The sequence below is a fragment of the Limulus polyphemus genome, unplaced genomic scaffold, assembly GCF_000517525.1.
Source record: "Limulus polyphemus unplaced genomic scaffold, Limulus_polyphemus-2.1.2 Scaffold5518, whole genome shotgun sequence".
Taxonomy (NCBI): Eukaryota; Metazoa; Arthropoda; class Merostomata; order Xiphosura; family Limulidae; genus Limulus; species Limulus polyphemus.
In genome coordinates this window covers 25,115-40,828 of record NW_013671128.1, presented here as the reverse complement: position 1 = coordinate 40,828, position 15,714 = coordinate 25,115, and the positions used below count along the sequence as shown (strand labels likewise).

General features: G+C 31.7%; 1 protein-coding gene across 3 annotated transcripts in view; it reads right to left on the bottom strand.

Annotated features, from left to right (window-relative positions):
- LOC106472678 (serine/arginine-rich splicing factor 1B-like) overlaps window positions 1-15,405 on the bottom strand; it is an 18,235-nt gene extending 2,830 nt beyond the window's left edge. The window contains exons 1-5 of one of the 3 annotated variants that reach the window (XR_002613505.1): window positions 15,197-15,405; window positions 8,704-8,867; window positions 7,389-7,561; window positions 5,170-5,406; window positions 3,121-3,926 (exon numbers count right to left, since the gene is read on the bottom strand). Coding sequence is in view for 1 of the 3 variants with exons in the window: in XM_013933331.2 (XP_013788785.1) it covers window positions 5,251-5,406; window positions 7,389-7,561; window positions 8,704-8,867; window positions 15,197-15,363 (660 nt within the window). In the remaining 2 variants the exon portion in view is untranslated. Of the gene's footprint in view, window positions 1-2,497; window positions 3,927-4,578; window positions 5,407-7,388; window positions 7,562-8,703; window positions 8,868-15,196 lie in introns of those variants that run through there. The other 2 variants (XR_002613506.1, XM_013933331.2) reach the window with 2 other exon arrangements.
- Between the last annotated feature and the right edge of the window lie 309 nt (window positions 15,406-15,714).

The following is a 15,714-nucleotide window of genomic DNA, read 5'->3' as shown; positions in this document are numbered from 1 at the left end:
AATAATTTTAGGTTTTATATATATATATTTGCACAACCAAAAAATCAAATTACTATATTGATACCATAGAATTCCACTATAATTTATCAAGCTTAGTAACTAAGCTGTGTTTTATTCTAAATAAATATGAAATTTTGAGCAGATAAAGACAACCTACCTCCTTGAAATCTTGTTTCAAAAGAATGAGATGGCATACTAACACATAAAAATGGCTGAGAAAGCCACTAGGGGGACATTCTGAGCTTTTAATTGGTTATTCACATGTCATATACATAAGTGTATATAAGGGACTGTTTCCAAAAATGGAAAGAGGTGAGCAGGGCCACTGTGATTGATTCAGTACATCAGTGATATCTCAGTAAACAGAAAAGATAGGAGGTTCTTATTTTATATTCTAGCTTGTCATTATCGGTAATTTGAGTTCCTAATTCGTATGAAACAAGACTTTGCATTTTGGCATTACAAACATCTAATTTGAACCAGTGCTGCAATCAACATACCACGAGACACACAAAAATCGATGTTTAAGGGGTTTTTTTCATATTTACTTTTAAATTAAGAAATTGAATAATGTATAATATCGAAATTTGAATTATAATCTACAGTTTGGTACTAAACTTGACATAAATTCATAAAATAGTAGTTCAATAAAATTTTCAATGCAAGTTAACAAACACGATGACATGGCCTTTGACCCGCAGCAATAGGGTTAATAGATGATTGTACTTCTCTTAAAATTTACCTTCTGAATATTAGCCTAATTGATAGTACTAATCTCTAGCTTAGAAGTCAAGGAGAGACAGTTACTAGCTTCATATAAAGAGTGAAGGAGTCAATATATGTATAGAAATATTTCAAGGATACTAAAAACTTCCATATATTAAGGAGGTGGTACCCACATAAGTCTGTAAATGTTGAAAAGCAGTATTTAAATGTGTCATAAAACAAAGTTAAACTGCTCTACCTGCAATGGAAAAATTAACCCTTCCACCCTGCTCAAGTCACAGATTTACATTCAAAATTTAATTATAATGTATGTTATATAACTTTTAAATCCTGTATTTCAAAAGAACCTTTAAAAAAAATAACTTCAGGTTCTGTTGTTACGTGATCTACAAGCTACGAATAATCTAAACTTTCACACTTTCCATCTTGACTCAGAAAACGCCAGTCCTGTATATGTACGTCTAGATGATTTTGCTCTATTGACAAACAAGTTTGTTATTTGGCTAAATGGAGTAGGAACAAGTAATAAATGTTGTCAACCCCAACATGTGTCATATCCACTTTATATAATTTTGCTTGAGCTTTATAACACAGATGCAGTTGCTACAAAAAATGTATAAAGTCATTAGAAATATCTCATTTTAAACTATACTCCACCAACAGTTGTTTTGAAATTGGTGCAGACGTAATTACCTGTAGTACTGATGGCTGCTTGATCCTCGATATCACTCGTATTTAGGTCTTACTTTTATATCTTGGTTAATTGTGTATTATTTTTAAATATACATCATACTTTGCATCAGTTCTCGTGGCATGAGGGTAAGATAATTTTGCTGTAATTATGACCCAAGGGCACCCACCGTTCACTTATGCTGAGAAGAGTAATAAATGGTAAAGGACAAAAAAGAAAATAAAACATTAAAAATTAACTATATGTGAAGACCTGAAATTAGGAATATAACCAAAAAGATCTAAGATCTTGGGCAAAAAATTAAAAGGTGTGTACATTTTTTCTATTTCTTAATATTACACACTGTATGTTGATGATATATACAGTTAGTGATATGGTAGAGAAAGTGAAAAATAAGACACATTTACCTTGAAAAAAACTTTTGATAATGATTTAGGAGGTTCTAGAGATTATGCAAATAAAGCTCTAACATGAAAATCACCTTGTACACAAACTATTAAGAGTGCAAATAACTACAATAGATAAATAAGTTAAAATAATTCACATAACTCGTCTTTGTGTACAAGATAATTAATCTTTAACAAAATCTTACCATTTTTGTGAGGAGACATTAAATCTCAGTTACAGTATGTATCATTCCCCAGACGGGAGATCGGTATTTAACACATCTGCAGTTTTTGGTGTTTAAACTAAAACTTTAAAAGCCCTGTGATCCATCAAAATACAGACATCCTATATTTTCAAGCAAGTTTTTCCAGACATCTGGTTTCACTTATACATGATGTGTTACACTGTAACAGTGTTGAAATTCTCGATAATGCCTCCTATTTTAATAGATACTTTTTCTTATCAATAATTTAGGTCAACATCCTCTCTAATGTATACAAGTCCATGTAATATACAACTTAGGTCTACCAAGTATTATTTAAACACTGTTCAGTTTTTAACACTTAATGATACATCTACACAACTTACCAGTTGAGCTTTTCATTTTTTGAACTTGCCCTATGAGTGTATTGTGAAGAAAAGATCTGTTACTGAAATACAGGACAATTACCTTAAAACTAGCCTTTAATGTTCGAAGTTTATGGAATACTAAGCAAATGTATTTTTTATTTCAACTTAACCAGTAACCACAAAATTGTTATTTATTACATTACAATTTTTAAACACTCCTCTTCAATGTTGGAAAATGCTGAAGAGAATTAAGATAAATCTTTCAACTATTAAACCAAACTAATGAAATCTTATAATTAAATGTACACAGAAATACCCACAAATTAAGTGTTACTATAACTGCTTATACTACTGTGAACCAATAACATTCAGGGCAAGACAGTTCATCATATAAAACATAAAGCCAAGTATGTATCATAGCAGTCTGATGATGGATGGATTACTTGCATCAAAACAGCAGAACTAGCCCTGATCTCTACATTAACAAGTAATTATTTTAACTATATCCTGTGTTTTATAGGGAATAATGATGAATTTAGTTTGAGATGTTAACATGAAATCACGTGGGGAAGAACATGGTTTAAAGATGCTGTTATCTTCCTCCCCCCACCCTACGTAGGAGTACACTATCAACTTACCTGGAGTGCCCCATTTGTTAAAAGCTCTATACTTACAATCTACCATATAATTCACTCGAAGAACAAATGGTATACTTTACAATTAAAAACACTTTGATATGGACTTACATATGAGATTTCCCTTAGCTGGCCTTGATCACTAAAGTTCCTAAACTTCCAAACAAGTATTTAGTGCAACATGTATCTTGTTGTCATGTTTAATATAATAAAAAAAAATCCATGGGGATCCTTAACTTCTCCTTGATTCCACAAGAAATGAATTCCTTGTTTTTCCTATGCAATGTTAGGCTATAGCAAAACATAAGATTCTCCACGAGTAGCTTGGTGGTGAAGTACTATTGAGTGTGTTTAATCCCTTCAGTGCCAGTCTTTATTGGACACACTGCAGCCTGGTGCTGAAGGGTTTAAACATGTTTCCTTTAAATGTAACGCTTCAAGTGCCAGGAGTTTCCTGCACCTCGAGTGCTCCTCTCTGTCACTATGAATAAGCCACGAATGAAGTCTTACTGCCCACATACTCCTAGCAACCACTAGGTCCATCCAATACAAGATTTATGATATGTATTCCTGGTCTTCATGAAGCACCTGGAACACAATCCACTTTCTCTGCAGATTTAGAGCATTAGTCAACATAATTATCTAATGGGAATTTGTTCCTAAAAGCTGCCTGTCCTGGATAAACCATAAGGTGTTAATCCTGCCCTTCATACCAGGAAGCAGGAATGTTTCTGTCGCTACTACTCCTATACCAGATATTTACAGAGCCATCCAAAGAGAGAGAGAGAGAGTTTAGCCTATCCTGGGATCCACACCCATGCCATCCCATCCTTAGGAAATCCAGTTAGATCCATAGTTTTGTTAAATCCTTAAGAGTACAGCCAAGTGATCCTTGCTACCTCATATCGTAGTTAAAGCTGAAGACAAACAAAAAATATTGTTAGAAATTTATCTTCTTGATCCCAAACTTAATAGTAACTAAAATATTTCATATCTATAAATCCTTGAGCAAATAACCTGAGCAAAATTGTTACCTCAATCCATGTTGTCAGTGTTTGGATGCTCATGAACATTTTAACAAGTTTCACATTAAAAGTTTAGTTTGTTTTACAAGTTTTCTTAAAGAAAGCCAAATTAAATCTGTACATGGGTTAATATACTAAGATTTTGTATTCTGTTATTAAGCACAAAGCTACCAATAGGATATCTTGTGCTGTTCTCACCACGAATATCGGAACCACAGTGTAACAGTCTGAGACACCAGTACTCCCACCCAATCAATCTATAAAAGCCTAGTACAAGTGTAACCGGAATATAACATCCCCAGTCATATACTAAAAACAACAACAAAAAAGTGTGAAAATGGGTGGAGTAATACTTGTTGCTTGGAATGCACATCACAATGTCTATCAACCTTTAATAGCTTAAACTAAATTCAACATCTCAGCATTAGAAGATATGTTAAACATTTCCTATGTAAGCTATATATATGTCAATGAGAATCAGTTCTTTACACATTTGTTCTCAATATAATTTTTAATTTTCTAAATCAATACTTTATGACAAAAATTACACAACTGAGACAACACCTACCTAGATGTGTTTTATTTGCCTAATATGAAAAGACTACGAAAAACTTCTGATAAAGAATACAATTATCCATCTTTATCAAAGTGTCATTTATCAATTCCTTGTTAACAGCTATTAAGACCTGAAATCAAACACACTACACAGTCAGCAGAAAATTAATATATCTTAGTCATGTGGAATATAGAAAAAGGAGACAACAAAACCAACTGAATTTTGTTTTTAAAGTTCATTGTTCAACTTACACAGACCTTGGAATGGACAAATACGTGAAAAAATAATTTCTTGGTGAGAGGGGCTGTTGTTACAAGTTAAAATACTATAATTGAAACAACACTGTGTACCTAAAAAAAGATAAATGAACAAAACTTGATTAAAAAGTTTTATTCTCAATAGCTGGTCATTACAATTTTCAAAGAAAATAAATGTAAAATTATACATGTACTGACAAACTTGATTAACACTGCTTTAGAAATATGTTAAAGAAATCTTCCCTCTCACCAATAACAAAACCAATTACATAATTACAAGATGTGCTAAAACATTCATCACTTTAGGGAAAAAAAAGTCAACCTGATAATACGTCGACATCACATCCTATGCATTATTTGAAGTTTCAGATGTTAACACTATCTGAATGCACATGTTGATCTTTTACTTGGAATATGATCTGGACCGGGAACGAGTGTGGGATCTACGAGCTGGAGAGTATGTTGGTGAGCCTCTGCTACGTCTTGGTGAGTAACTTCTACTTCTGGAACGTGACCGTCCGTAATAATCCTCCTTGACTCTTATGTAGGACACCTCTCCCTATAAATAAGGTGATCAATTAATCCTTAGAAGTTATTTTTGTATTTTAAGCATTCTGGTAATATTATTTATCACATTTTAGGTACAGCCTGAGAAGGTAATAAGAACTAATAATAGTTACATTTCTAAGTTGGAAGTGTGTGCTTGCCTACCTCTGTAATCTCTCAGATGTTTCAATATCTTGGTGGTTAATGTTGACTGGATGAGAGATATGGGAAAGAGTGTGACAGGCAAGCTGTGTGTAAAATGAATGTTAAAGTAATGAAAGCATTAGTGTGTATCAGTTTTATATGGATATGTATGCAGGATTTGAAGGTAAGAGACCAGAAAAAGGTGATGCAAGAAGTGTGTACTTCAAGTAAGCTGAAGAACCAACAAATAGGTTAGACACATGGTAAAAATGCTTGATGAGAAAGATTACTTAGCTAAGGTGAAGAAAAAGATACTTGCAAAATACACTCTTTGTAAGAGATACAAGCTTAGTACTGACCACACCTTGGTAGCAAAAACAAAAAGGAAGAATATTTATGGATAACATCAAGAATTGGACTGGTATAACTTTAGAAGAGATGAGACAAAGAGCTACAGCAAAATAAACACTAATCTGAAGAGATCCTACAGTCCCTTAGTTTTACAGGGTGGCCCAAATATAAATTTTTTTATTCCAAGAAAAATTTCATTCTGAATCAAAAGAAGATACCTTTCAAACTTTATTGTGTACAATCTCACATTTACTTTTCTTCATCAGTTACTTATAATACTTTCTCTACCCCAAACCAAGAAATAGGCTGTATCTTTGGACTCCTTTCTGTCACATTAATGACTCAAATTGCTTCATAATGCTCCATTAATGTAAAATGCAACTAAAAGCTCATTAAACCATGTATTATTTGATTAAGTTTCCAGTTTACATTTGATGTTATTTAGTACACACACAGATTCAGTAGATGAGAGTTAAGAACATACTTTTTTTCTACATATAAAGTAAACAGGAGCTATGCAGCAGTTACGAGTCTTCTGGAGACTACATGACTTTTTTCAATAAATACCCAATATATTTCTGGGACTAATTTGTAGAAGAAATCGTGATTATGAGACTAACATTTTGGGGTATGATTAAGAACATGATATGCTGTAAATAGACAAGTTTGGAAGTATTACTAGCAAAAAAAATTCCTATGTTGATGTACTCTTTTAATTTAGCTTTGTGGTAAGGTGAAATAAGCCACCTAACAACCACTGAACATGTTATCAATCTTCGTGTACCTAACATTTACACAATGGAATGGATCCTAACACACTGTATGGAAAATTCAGTCTCATAACCTTAGTCTCAAGGCAGAGCACTTAATAGCTCCTGAAACATGAAAACTTGATCAATTTTAAGAAATAGAAAAGTAACTTTTGAAGGGCAGTATCTAAGAGTGGTAATGACATCCTATTTACAAACGTATATTAATTATTTTAAAAAATTCAAATAATATAAACCTTTAGTATTCTCCTTGATGTTGATACTGTGAAAAAATTTCCACAATGTACATTTAAACAATTTACTGCCAACCTTTTTTTTTTGTGAGCTGCTGACTATAAGAAATGTAAACTTGGTGGCACCACCAACATTTTGGTGTTGTTGTTGAACTGCTGACTAGAAGGTAGGCAAACTCTGACAGCACCTGCCACCAACTTTTTTCTGCTTGTATGTACAATAGTTAGATGAACAGAGTACAGATTTATTCAATTAGCAAATACTACTAATTGCACAGATATAATTACAATCCAAGCAAATGTTATCAATACATCCCAAATTCACTCTTCAACAAATAAAAAAAGTATTCAAATTGAGGTTAAAATTAACTTCGTAAAATAAGAAAAAAAATTATGTCTCTAAGATGATGTTATTTTGCAAATATAAGATTTGGTATAGTAACTACAAGCTTCATCAATGGACGAATAGTAATGAAAAGAACTATTCTATGGCAAACCTCGTGAGAACGAAACCTGGAGTCATCAAGCTTTTTTACAGCATATTTCATGTCTTCATATCTGAGAAACTCTACAACTCCTGTCCCATCTTTGGATACATCAGCATAGCATACATCTCCAGCTTCTCGCATGTGATCTTTCAGATCCTGCCAACTCCCAGTTGCAGGTAAACCTGTATTTAATAAAGAACACTATACACACATTTCTAAAATTGTTTTTCAGTTGCAGGTAAACCTGTATTTAACTCTCTCAACACGAGCTTGGTCAATTTGACCAACCATGTGACCTCTTTGTACTCATTCAAAGTCAATTTAAATATATAAATGAAATTTGGCAGTCTTTCAATAAACATCATAAGCCCTTCACTTACAAAAACTCATTTTTCAGTGAAGTATTCTTAACAAACTAAAAAAAGATTTGTTCATGGATATATTTATTATTTATTTTGAATAGTGAGTGTGCAAAGTGATTTTCATGTTAAGATTAAAAAGTTTTCTTCATCTCAAATTTCATTTATGTAATCTTTAAAACCTACTAAATTTTCACACTTCTCTCAAAACAGTTCACTATTTAAACACCCAATCATCTCTACAATCAACCATCAAACACCAGCACTGCTCTTACATAAGACATGCAAGAGACATCAACTATTAACAATGCAAGGGCTTACTTAGAATAGCAAGTACATTGCCTACAGTTCAATAGAGATGTTTGTTAGCCTCAGTTATTCTTTTTAACCCAATTACTACCAGCTACTAACTTGCTTAGTAGCCAATGCAAGTCTTGCTATATGCCATTCCAACAATAAAACTATTGGTTAAAAAGTTTTGAAACTTCTTAACAACTTTCATAAATGCACATAGTTTAAGAAACATAAAGCTTGTTACTTATTACTTGTTACATAAAGCTTGTTACTTTAGTTTTTTTGCATTATGATCTTTAATATCTTGGAAAATTACATTAGGAAATGGAATTTATAAGAAATGATTAAGATATTTATATTTGTTCCAGAGTTGAACTGATTACTTTTCATGTTTTAGTACATTATTTTGCGATCCCAAAAAATTTATATCGTCCATAAAATGCAAATTTTATTCATTTTTTAATAATCAGGTGCTCTCCTTATGGTTTCAAGTAATATATATAAGACCCAAAAATAATATTTGTAAATAAACCTAAACAATAAATGAGTATTTTTGTTTTTAGCTAAGATTTCATGTTTATATATGTACATAAAAACATTTTAATTTTCTTGGTAACAACTAAGCTCATTAGGATATATGTGAATAGTGAAATCTGAAATGATCTACCAACCTGAAACAAGAATTCGATGCTGAGAGCGACGAGCTGGAGGACCTCTACCTCTGCCTCGGGACCCAAAACCTCTTCCTGGATTATTCCCTTTTGGAAATTCTACACGTAGCCGGTATCCATCATAATCGTAGCCATCTCGTGAATGGACCGCATCTTCTGCATCTCTAAAAGTCAGAAGTTTTTAACACATTTGTTAAGTACCAAAAATCTTCATTTATAGAACATTGATTATTAATTTTAAAATTTGGATAGTGAATTATCAGCATTACTCACTACCCTCATTCATCTATTATATCATCTGACTATAAGGATGAAATGCTGTGGCCATCTATATATCTATCTATGAATGTGACTAAAATAATATATACAATAGTGTCATTTGATGTGCTGAAATACAAGATCTCAATGCCAGAAGTGGTGATTGAGTCTCACGAAATATGGCGTCATCTAGTGAATGGCACAACAAACAAACATCCATGAAAATTCACACACTTTGGGTATTCAAGGTTCATACAAAAAAATAACTATGGTATGTGCAACAAAAATTTCATTATAACAGAACACAATTTTAAATAAAGTATTCTCCTCACAACAAGAACACAACTTTCACTAAGACTGTACACAAGGGTTTGATTACATCTTTATCGGTGTAATTTTAAATGCAGTACTAAAGAACAATGCTTTTTTTCCAGGGTCAATGGTGTTACTGATGGCTATTTACAGGACTACTACATCAAACTCCCTTGAGTGTGACTGAGTTCATTACAATCTTGCTCATTCAAATAATGGAAGAATATCCTACTCATCAATAAACATAAGCATGTTTATGTTCTCTGGACTTTTTTAATAGAAAAGGAACAGAACTTTGAGAGTAAGGCCTTTTTTTTCCTTCCAGGATCATGCTGTTACTACTAAATCTTTTTTCTTCTTCAGGCCTCAAAAAAGGCTATTTTTCAATCACAGCCTATTTATACGTATCTATCATTGATGTTGTATAACATTATTCTATACAGTATAAAGTGCAACATATTTATGTATCATATTTCTGTTTTGTTACCTTAATAAAATTACTAGTATAGTACTAAAACTTCTAAGTATAAATTTATTGAAATGGATTAGTACATTTACTGCACAGTTAAAAAACAGCAGCATAACTAAAGAAGATAATGAATACTGCTTTGCAAGTAAGTGACCCATGACCAGAAATTTACTGGTTACAGACATGACAATACCAGTCATAACTTACACCACAACACAAATTTAGGAATGTTAACAGGTGTGGTGTTATAAACAAAACGTACACAATGTAGAAAAAGGAAATTAAAACTAAAGAAGAGTTCCAAAAATTATAAATAACAATGTAACAATATAAAAACAAACTTTACAACTTATTCAACATTAAGTAATACGGTTAGAGTTATAAGGTATAAATAATGTAAACTTTTATTTAACACTAAATTACCCCAAGAGTTGGTGTTAAATGCTGGCAACCACTTGCCTTTCTCTAGTTTGTGTTTCAAAATTTGTCAATGAAACACACCTTCCTCTCAGCTAAAAACCAAGACCCTTAAATCATGAGAAAAAACCCCTTACTCTCTTCACTATGGGCTTGTTTTGTGTTTGTTATACTTTTAATACAGTATGCATATATTCACAAAATTTTTACAGATTATCAGTAAACATTACAAGGCTTTAGTACCCAAAATATCAGGTTTTTTTATATTACATTTTAAGTAATGATTTGCTTGTACATATTTTCTTTTCAAATGTTGGCTATCCAACATGCGAAGTAATTTTGATTTTGAAACTGAAGATACTTTTATGCATAAGAAAATTGTCAAAGTTCACAGGAAAAATCTTTATAACCCCCAGATAATTATCAAAAAACTTAATATTTTTTTTCTGTTATTTTTACTATTGTATCTCTGTATGGGTTTGGTCAATATGACTGACCTCGTAACCCAACATAAAAAAATAGATTATTCTTTTTTGCTCTAGAATGATACAAATTATAACAAGAAATCACAAATGTTGTCTAAATAGCTTAAATCTCATAACATTATACATCTATATATATTATTTTTATCATTTTGACCTTTCAGCCCTGTCTAACACTCCAATAGAATAAAACTGACCTTTACAAAGTGACCTGTCTTCAGTTTGTTCTACTGAATCAGTATTTTGTAAAATACAGTCACATTTCAGTTATAATACATTACCTATATGTGTGTGTGTGTGTGTGTGTGTGTGTGTGTGTGTGTGTGTGTGTATTATTGTTACTGTTTGCAAACAAGTTCTTAAATTTCAGTTATTTTTCTTGAAATAAAAAAAATATATAAAACTGATTTTTTTCTGCTTACAAACTTTATACTCTTGCCATTGCCATAATTTGCTACACCTCATCAAATTTCAAACATGGAGGATATAAAACAAAATGTACATTTTGAAATAATCAAATATTATAGATTACTCTATCAATATCATAGAATTCCACTGTAATTTATCAGGTTTACTAACTACACAGTATTTGGGTAAATCCTTCTGAGAATCAAGACAAAGAAATAATCTTTGGAACTTCCCAACTTTTAGAGGCTGTGGGCGACATTCTGAGCTTTCAATTTTATATGTTTTTTATATGTCATAAACAGAAATAGGTATACATAAGCATTTCCAAAAACGAAAGAGGCGAGCAAAGCCCACTGTTTGATTCACTAAATGTAGTGATATCTCAAATAGAAAAGATAGAAGGTTATTATTTTACATTCTAGCTAGTCAGTATCAGTAATCTGAGTTTCTAATTGATAAGAAACTGCAGACTTTGTATTTGGACATCACAAACATCTAATCTGAACCAAAGCTGCATTTAACATACCTCATGACACAAAATATCAATATCTGGAATTTTGTTTTAATATTTACTTTTAAATTAAGAAATTAACTAATATATATTATTTGAATTACAATCTACAATTTGATACCCATTCATAAAATAGTAGTTCAATAACATTTTGAATTTAAGTCTACAATTGTGATAACATGCCTTTGACCTCTTATGACAAGAAAACTTGTTGCAATAGGGTTAAACAGTTTACCACTTGAAAGACAATATACACAAAAGAAACCATTATTTGCAATGGTTTTGGGGTCATGAAATTATGAATTAATGGTACAAATGTATGAAATCTTTATATTAAGAGTATATTCCCCCTTTATACTGGCTGGAAAGAACAATGTTTTATCTGGAATTGCTGCAACATTTTTCATGTAACATGGACACATCCTTTCAGATTGTTGTTTCCACATGATTTCTATAAGAATTTGGCACAATTAATATCCAAAAGTTTAATTTCATCACAAACTTTACTCAGTACCTATCTATGCTTTATCTATATCATTAATGTAAATAATAAACAAACACCCTAACCCTTGAAAAACTTCACTAGTACCAAAGGTTCAGTTGGGCCGTACACTCATAACATTTTGCTTTCTCTCATCCAACAACCCAATTAGCTAGTCCCCCCCCATACCCCACCCCTATTTGTGTGGTTTTCTTAATTAATCTTGTTTGTAGCACTTTATCAAAAGATTTCTGAAAATAAAAAAATCTTCACCCTTTCCATCATACATATAACAAGTAACATCCTTGTAAAAAGTTTAGACAGAAAGTTAAGATTCCCCTTAACAATTCATATTGCCTTTCTTTTATGATATCACATCTCACTAAATGATTTTTCAAAGCTTTTTACACGATTGGAATCTTTAATTACAGAAGCCTAACTGGCTTAAAATTTTAAGTGTAACTTATCACCCAACTTAAAGATAAGAGTATTACTTGAAAAATATTGGAATTGACCTGAATAGTTTATATATTGGTCCCTAAATGGAGGCTAAAAATAGCACCAAAACCAATTAAAGTTTTCTCCAGGGTTTTAAAGGTCATAGATCATACATGCCAGCCTCGCTCTCTCTCCATTTGGTATGTCAACGGATTGTGGCCAGGTGCCCGAGGATTGGATAATTGTTACTCAGAATATTACTAATTTTCTATTGTGAACCAAAAGAAAATGTTTAAAATTAACTATCTCAACAAAAACTGCCATCAGCATCAATAAGTGCCCAATTTTAGCATTTTGCTTACCTTTGACCCTTTCACTACAACTGGGACATGTATTTCCCACTACAATGGGAAATATACATCACTGCCACAGTGAATGGGCTAACATACTTTAAAAAAAATCTTCCTACAGTTCTTTAAGTCCTCCACCTTATCTGTCAATTTTATGAACATTCGTAGACAAATATACTTTAAATAGGTTAGATGGAAAACTGTACTAATTACAGGTGTTTATGGTATTTATTAACCCATAGTTTTTACTAAAATTCAAAAGCTATAATTATGTTAAAGATGTATCTTTCAGGTCCATAAGAAGTGTAATCTATAACAGAATTCAATAACCCTTAAATAATGTGAAGACTACCTTCACCATATTGTACATTGTTTTGTCAATTTCCTACTGAAATAAAATATTTTTTTAATATTTTTACTCTGATATTAAATAGTTCAGGTTTATACACCACCATTACTACAAAGTTCATTCACAGATCTATAAAAAAAAAAATGTCTTGCACACTCAGCTACACTTGAACAAAACTTAATCATCAAATTCAAAAAGGCATATACTTAGCATACATGATTGTTCACTCGTGTTCTGAAACCATACATGATAGCAACATGAATAATTTTCAGCAACCAATAGTGTGGAAAGTAGTCTCATCGACACATGTTCTTGAGTGAAAATAGACCTATAGTTCACGTACATGGTAAATTTTTTTTTTGTTTACACAGTTACATATTTTATCAAAAAGTATATTTAATAATGTTGTATCCACTAATAATATATAGTTTCATACTGCTTACATTTAGCTACAAACAATATAAAAATGTCACACTTTCCACAAATGTTGAAAGTATAAAAATATCCTTTATTTTTACATACTGTACTGCTTCTCTATTCTTGAGGTCAGCATGATATCACAGTCATATGAATTTGCCTGGTGGCGCAATCACCATCTTGACAAAGGGGCAAACAATAGCAAAGTACAGCTGGGTGTGTGCAATTTATATAGGTCTACTGTGTGTATGTGTTACTGCTGTGCAAATTCTTCAATTATCATTCATATATTATTGTTTAATAGTCAAATTATCAATTGCAACATCTTAATACATGGAGTTGTTGGTCAAGTCATTAGCAAGATAGAGTTACAGTTTATTGGTCTTGTTTCTTGTCCCTACCAACTTGTGGATCAACAACCCAACAATATGGTCCAGTGGGCAGTACTCAGACATGTACAATTACTTTGTGTTAAAAACAAATCTGAAGACATTCACATGACATAAACTGAGCTGAACACACAGTTATAGTAAAATTTGGCCTCTACAGCTTTCCTAATGTTTCCCATGTTCCGCAATTGATAGCTTTCAGCCACAACACTATTCTCTCCTTTTAAGTGGCTTGTTTTTGTAGGAAGACATGCATAAAACTTATACTACCAGATTGAACTAATTTTTATAACAGTTACTGACAAAGTGTCTTAAGACTATTCTAATGTTTGCTTTATGCTTACTATTAAGGTGAGCTAGAGGATTGGGTATCAAACAGAAGGAAAGTTAGGTTTTTTCAACATGTTAATGGTGGAATTGGATACGTAACAACTCTTCACCATATTTACAGTAGTCGTTACAATTAAGAGTCTAGATGGCGAGCAAGTGTACAGAATAAATGAAACTTCCCCTTTGTTGCACTATTTGTTTGCCTCTTCACCTCGGTTGCTATGCAGACATTGCATTGTGGGAGGGTAAAGTTCATGGATGTCCGACTTCAAGAATTGTCTTACATTTTTGTTGTAAAATAACTTAAAACATTGTCATCTGATAGGAATGTTTTCTATGTTTTCAATTCTTTCACAAAGTTGTATCGACTAAAAGTAAAACAGCAGCTTTTGATACATTTCATATTTTGATAAGTATATAACATAAGGAAGTTGAAAATCTATCTCGCTTAACCAGTGTTACCATTAACAGTTAAGTAATAAATCAAGTTAGAATCGGAGAATTTGCTTTATTATATAAATCTCGATTTTATAAAAACATACTAGCCTTCACTGCCTCGCATTAAACACTGACTAAGTCCTAGGCTTAAAAATTGAGCAAAATTATCATTAATGGTAAAGTACTACAGATTTTTCTTTTTAGAAAACTATTTAACTAAAGTCTTAACACAATAACAACAAAAATATGTTACTGTGTTTCGTAATTCTTTTATTGAATAATTGAAATTCCCTAAATAAAAATATGGCTCATCCTGTAACAGATGAAAAGCGATTTTTAAACTCAACTATGATAATAACAAAAAAGTTAATATCCGCCATTACTTTTTACCCTTCCTTAGTTACTACGCATCTATCCTCCTTCCAAACTTAGGCCTAAACCAACCTGGTATCTTCAAATTCCACAAAGGCAAAAGGCGGGCCTCTTCTATTTTTCAAGTCGATGAAAGTAATTTTCCCAAACTTGTAGAATATATCTTCAATATCTTTTGTTCTAATGTCAGGAGGCAAATTTCCAACATAAATACGGCTATCATTGTTCCTGTACGACATCGTTATACGTCCTCCCAAGCACTCAACAAACGAATAATATTGATGTTAAACATTAGTAAGAGGTGTCGCTATAGTCTAATTAAATAAATAAATAAATAAATATATATATACGTCAAAAGCTGTAGAAGCAACAAATATATACATATGTACTTGATACAAATCATGCTTCATTTAAACTGCTTAGCTGATATTTAGATAATTCGAAAGAACAATAAATCAACTTTAATTATGCAGTTAAAAATATCTAATCGTGCGCAATATTACAGTTGTTAACTACAATTTACTTGAAAAGCAGCTTTCTACAATAGATATATATTTTATGAAATATTAGTCTCTTCGGCTCAGATTTTT